Consider the following 6,000-nt stretch of genomic DNA (forward strand, 5'->3'; position numbering starts at 1 on the left):
GCGCGTGTGTCCGCAGGCACGACGACTACGACTACGGGGAGGTGAACCAGCTGCTGGAGCGCGCTCTCAAGGCCTTCATCAAGATGGCGTGCTGCTACCCGGAGAGGGTCACCAAGAAGGACTACGACCGCGTCCTCCGCGAGTTCAAACACAGCGAGAAGGTGAGAGCGTCTCTCGAGGCGACGTGACGTCTAATAAATCGATGAACGCCGGCTGCATGCACGAAAAAGGATGACTCATTGTCCCGTTACGCTCATTGTCCAGTTACGCTCATTGTCCCGTTATGCTCATTGTCCCGTTACGCTCATTGTACGCTTGCGCCGCATCTATCTCTCTTCCACTCGATTGGAACAACCATCAATATTTGACTTTTTCTCGAGGCGCATTAAACTTGAAACACTCCCATTCGTTTCCTACTTTTCCTATCATCGTCCTATCCTTAACAGAATAACACAAGATTGGAAGAAGTTAAATTAGCAAACACGTGTAAAATTTATAGTTAAAATAATATCTTCGTTAAAGTAATAAACATATTTGAATTTATGAGTGCAAATAAAAGTACTTTTATCAATTAAATCGTAGATTTCATTTCACTCCTTCTTTGTATCCATACAAAAGAGTGATAATTCAATAAATATTATTCCATTTTATTCATAAAGGAATGCAATCATTTCATCAATGTTTTGTTATGATGTTGTCACGTTAAACTATTGTCCGTAAACCGACTTTACAGACAAACTTTATTTTTGCCTTTAATTTTGTTTAAGGGCTAATTTTAGAATTTTATTTTTTTTGCCTTTAATTTTGTTTAAGGGCAATTTCTAGAATTTTAACTCAATACCTTCCCTTATAATTTGTTGTTCTGTTAGCAAATATTTTTGACATATATTCACGTAGTGTAATATAGTGAGCGTTGTGAATAAACTAGGTTGATAATGGTGTTAACGAAGTGATTAAACTTTTAAGTTGTTTTTAAGGATACCGTTACTAGGGCCCATTGTGACTACAGTGATACCCTTAACTTACACGATAGGTTGACCAAGTGATAACGGTTTAAGTCGGAGTACAATTTTTGCATAAAAATATATACATAAAAACATACAAATTATGTTTTATTGGATGGAAACTAAAGAAACCAATAATTTATAAAATATTGTGTGATAAAATCTTAAAGATAATAAAACAAATTCTATCATTACAAATTGCAAAAAACATAAACTGACATTATTATGATGTAGAATGCTTCATAAAATCTTGCCAAGTTGTCTGATGGATAAAAATTTTTTTCTTCTCGTGCAAAATTTTCCCTGTGTACAACATATACGAACATGTCGTAAGTTGAACATAGTGTGGACGGAGTGGAGAATCAAGTCAAAGACGTTAAAACAAAAGGCGAACAAATTGATGAGAAGATTTTTAAAATCGCGTAACTACGGAATCGCTTAAGATGGGGTAGCATTAAATCGAGTTATTACCGTATTCAGTTTTTGTTTTTAGAGAGTTAGTCGCGTGCGGAACACGGTGTGATTAGGTCAGGTTGTTGGTTTGCAATGTCACGAAGAACAATGGGTGTGCCGTGCACTTAATTCTGGTTGTGGGATGCAGGACTAGTGTGGTGCGTGTGTGTGTGTATGTGTGTGTGTGTGTGTAGACAATCCCATGGTTTCAAATCTTTATCGCAGTGGTGTAAATAAGGTTGCAACATTTTGAGAACAATGGAACTGTGGCGTATGATGGTAAACATTAAGATAAAAAAAAATCGCATACGTCTGAATAGCTATTAACACTTGCACATCTTGATACACCAAAATATTATTTCACCAACAAAAATATCTATTTTTTTTTTTTAAATAACAGCATGTGTAACTCAGTACACACGTGATAGAAGTGAAACTATTTATATTTCAGACTGAACGACTGTATGCGTTTTCGGTCGCTATTAAAATTGAGTCAGCAGCCTCATGTGCCGCTATCTTGTGTGAAAGACATTAATAATAATCGGCTCACCATGTCACAATCAATTTTAGCCACTCATATAGTTCCAACCCACAAATAGAAATGCACCTGACATTTCTTCGACACTTCTGCTACCCGTTGTCGCAGAGTGGAAATGTACGAACTTCAGTTAATGCAACAGACGTGGTGTAGTCTCAGTACGGTTAGTGGAACGTTTAGAGGAATGATCCAAAGACCATTATTGGGCTAAAATCATTCAATCGCCGTTTGAAGAGCAGAATGGGCAACTGGCCATTGGCAGTGCATCATTACAACTTGACCAAATAAAAACTCCATTTATAAACCATGAAAAATATAACCAGCAACATTTACAGTTCGTTACCAATTCTTAAAGTAATGCATCTCTTAGTTGTTGACCCTTTACTTTGGACTAATCATGACAAAAAATAGTCTTTAATGTTATTGACTGAAATAAGGTGAAACAAGTGGTGATACAGTGCGAAGCAATAAATGCTAACCAACATAATTACTGGCATTTATTTACAATATTAACAGTTCCAGTATGTCCAACAATAACCAATTAACCTATGCTAGTGTCCAGATTGGTTCATTACTAGAGACAATCATATTTTGCAAGAATGTTTATAAAATATTAGTCAGCGTTATTCTTGGTCCTTCTGTTGCTATAACCATCTCAACGGAGTACAGCTATTTTCAAGCGAATCACAGAACTGCATTTTCGTTCCAGTGCCTTGCCCGTCGAGGAAGACACATCACCCGTGTCGGAGTCCGTGGAGCAGTCAAAATACAACCGTCTCTGGCCGTCTTTAAGGACCCTGCACACATACGGTGCGCAGAACTTCAGGAAAAAAAAAAAAAAAAACGTGATTTTATCAACTGCTCAAGCTTGGTGCCTCTTCACGAAAAGCATTTAAGAACGTGCTGACGGCAGATGAGTGGTTCTGGTCCCGTATTTCGTTTCCATACCGTAATTTTGGAAGGGGGAAAAATTTTTCTAAACTGCCTCCAGGGCACGAAAGCACTCAAAAGGGACTCGCATTACACGTTTTAACTTCATTTCTCCCGCACGTAAAGTTCTGGCAACCACTCCGCAATGTCGCCGTAGAGACTATACCGTGCTAGAAGCATCGCAAGTGTCGCACTATTCGCCCCGCCTCGCTGGAAACAAATCCACCCCTGACCGTGACGTGTCCGATGTTCCAGGTGCACGTGAACCTGATGGTACTGGAGGCCCGCATGCAGGCGGAGCTGCTGTACGCGCTACGAGCCGTGATGCGCTACATGACGTAGTGCAGCGCACCGCGTGACGCCACACGGGGTCGCTACTGCCACCCCCCCACCGGCGGCCGCTCCTTCCGCAACGACCCCCCTCGTACCAAAGTGTTGTTGATTGTGTAGCTATCGTAGTCTGTTCCACAGTGTCCTCCACCCCCCCCCCGCCCCCCCTCCTCGCCATGTCTGGCTCACGCTGGCATGCTGAGCGAGACGAAACAAACCATGTGATCTGGCGTTCCTCACAGGCTCACGATTTTTCAGACAGGTGTGCACACACTTGGTTTCCCCAGCCACATCTATGTTCCCCCGCTTACGTGTTTCCCCCGTACAGGCCACTGGTAGCGTTCCGTATAACCTCTATGAAAGTTTTTTGCACGTTCTCAAAAACGTGCGTAATAGCCTCATGCAAGGACTTCACCAGATTTAATTTCACGCTAGTATGTATTTCCAGTTATTCCAGAATTTTTTTTTAAAGTTTTAATGTGATCGCCTTCAGTTTGTTTTACAGTAACATTTGTATTTTATTAAGTGAATATAATTTAAAAATATAAAAAATTTAGGGTTTGCTGTTAATATTATTTTGAAAGGTTTTTTTTTTTGGTGCATTGTGATATTTTGGAACACACATATTCTTTACACTGAGGGAAACAAGAGCAGATTGGTTTGACATGGCTGTGTACTTGAGGTTTTCCCGAGTTTTTGAATTGTTCTTGTGGTCGGTAAGTGTCCGTCGTGATCCCCTCCCCCCCTTGTCACCCGCCCGTGTAGCATGCTGAATGTCTCCCGTAGTCGGAACCATCGCAGTTAGCGGTAGACGACGTAGGAACTAGTGGGCGTTCACAACCCCCTCTCGTACCGCCAGCCTGTGCCCCCCCCCCCCCCCCCCCCCACCTCATCCCCCCGACCAGTCAGTGGCAGGTAAAAGAGACATATACTTTGTTCCAGTTTTACAGCACAGCACAAGAAACAACACATTTGACTGTGATCTGTTCTAGGTGAATTGTAATTGATTGATTACTACACTGATGTACATGTGGATGTGTGAGCGTGTCTATGTTGTTGCGTGCATGCGAGAGTGTTAAAAAAAATGTGCTTCAAGTCCAAGTGCTACGATGTTGAGAGAATGAAAGACAAAAAAAAGTGTGAGGTATCAAGCTATGTTTCGGAGGACCAGGCTTGTGAAGACTGTTCTTTATGATACGTTCGTGATCCGTAGCATTTTAAGTCCACAAATTTAGTTTCTGAATGATAGTTACCAAGATTTTGTGATTTTTTTTTTATAGATAACTGATGAAGGACAACCATTCTCATGCAACATTTAAAAAGAACACTTGTTACTTTCATTGCATCAGAGTAAGGTTTGGTACACCCTCCCCTCAAATAAAATACTTTTTTTTTCCCATAAGAGAGTACGTTTATCAAAATAATTTGTTTTCCTATCAGGTAAGTATGTTTGCCAACAAACATTTTAATCAAGACTCTACTCCCCATTATAATCAATTTACAGTACTAATATATGTCTAAATACATTTTAAGTACATTTACATAAATTTTGAGTAACATTTTGAGATTTAAAAAAATTTAAAATTAAATTTTAAAAATTTACAGACTGCATTGTTTACATAATATGGCTTGGGTATAACATTACTAAGCGGCTCCAACATCACTTCTGAGTTACAAGATAATAATGTTATTAATATAGGATTTAAATTCTAATACGATTTTTAAAAAAAATCATAAGTTAAACATTTTCTATTTATCAAACGATTATTTAACTTTTTAATGTAATTCCTGACTCTGTTGTTTACTAAATTATTTGCCACCAGCGCATTCTAGGAGCCACGAGGTAAACTAGCTCTTAAAGCTTCTGGCTTCTTTCTCCAGAGCTGCGACTGACATGCGGGATGGCGGGATGGAAACATTGGCTGAACACTTGGTCCATCATTGGAGATAAATACGCAATGAAGGAAGCGAGTAGCTGTTAAGGAAAAATCAAAATATTGTCTGTTGATTCGTCACATTATTAATTTGTTGCATTATATTTAATGTTCCACAAGTGCTATTGCTAATTATGCACGCACTGGAATAAAAATTCACTTAAAAAAAAAACAATGTTGCTTTGAATCTTTGACCATGCTACTTTAAATCATGCCATAATTTATTGGCGTCGTTACTTCAAAACCGCGATGATTGAACAGTGTTACTTCGAGGGGCGGGTGTAATGCTTTAGTCCAGGGTTGTACATTAAAAACACAGTTTTGCTATACCGGTACAATTAGTTAATAAAATAAAATCAAGAAAAACAAAATTTTATTTCTAGTAGGCTAGGATTTTTTTATTCTTATCCTTAAATTGCAACACTTGGACTTGAGTAAGGTAATTTTTTGTGATCATAAAATTTTTTATTTCTTAACAAATTGCCAGTTATATTATTGTATAGGCTTTTTAAAAAATGGCTTAGAAAATAAGATACCGACATTTTGCAATATTTGTGTTTGTATCTTTTAAAATAATAAAAAAAATATATATAAAGATAATGTTTTGAAAAGTAAAAGATATTGTAATAATTATAATTGCTTCAGTGAAGCTTTCTATGTGTATAGGAGAAAAAAGTTGCAGAAAGATGGCAGAGGAGAACAAAAATAATTTAGTCAGTATAATGAATCCTATAACTATTATATGTTCATATATGCTGGTTTTAAAATGTACTTCCAAAATTTTTTAAAAAATAAAAATCATGTTTTGAAA

General features: G+C 38.0%; 1 protein-coding gene across 2 annotated transcripts in view; it reads left to right on the top strand.

Moving 5' to 3' along the window:
* The window catches only part of LOC134539241 (sestrin homolog), a 230,481-nt gene extending 224,481 nt beyond the window's left edge, over positions 1-6,000 (top strand). For both annotated transcript variants that reach the window (XM_063381051.1, XM_063381052.1), the window contains 2 exons: positions 17-161; positions 3,181-6,000. In XM_063381051.1, coding sequence (XP_063237121.1) covers positions 17-161; positions 3,181-3,267 — 232 coding nt within the window. In that variant the 3' untranslated portion in view covers positions 3,268-6,000. The remainder of the gene's footprint in view (positions 1-16; positions 162-3,180) is intronic.

Source organism: Bacillus rossius, chromosome 15 (genome assembly GCF_032445375.1).
Source record: "Bacillus rossius redtenbacheri isolate Brsri chromosome 15, Brsri_v3, whole genome shotgun sequence".
In the NCBI taxonomy this organism is placed as follows: Eukaryota; Metazoa; Arthropoda; class Insecta; order Phasmatodea; family Bacillidae; genus Bacillus; species Bacillus rossius.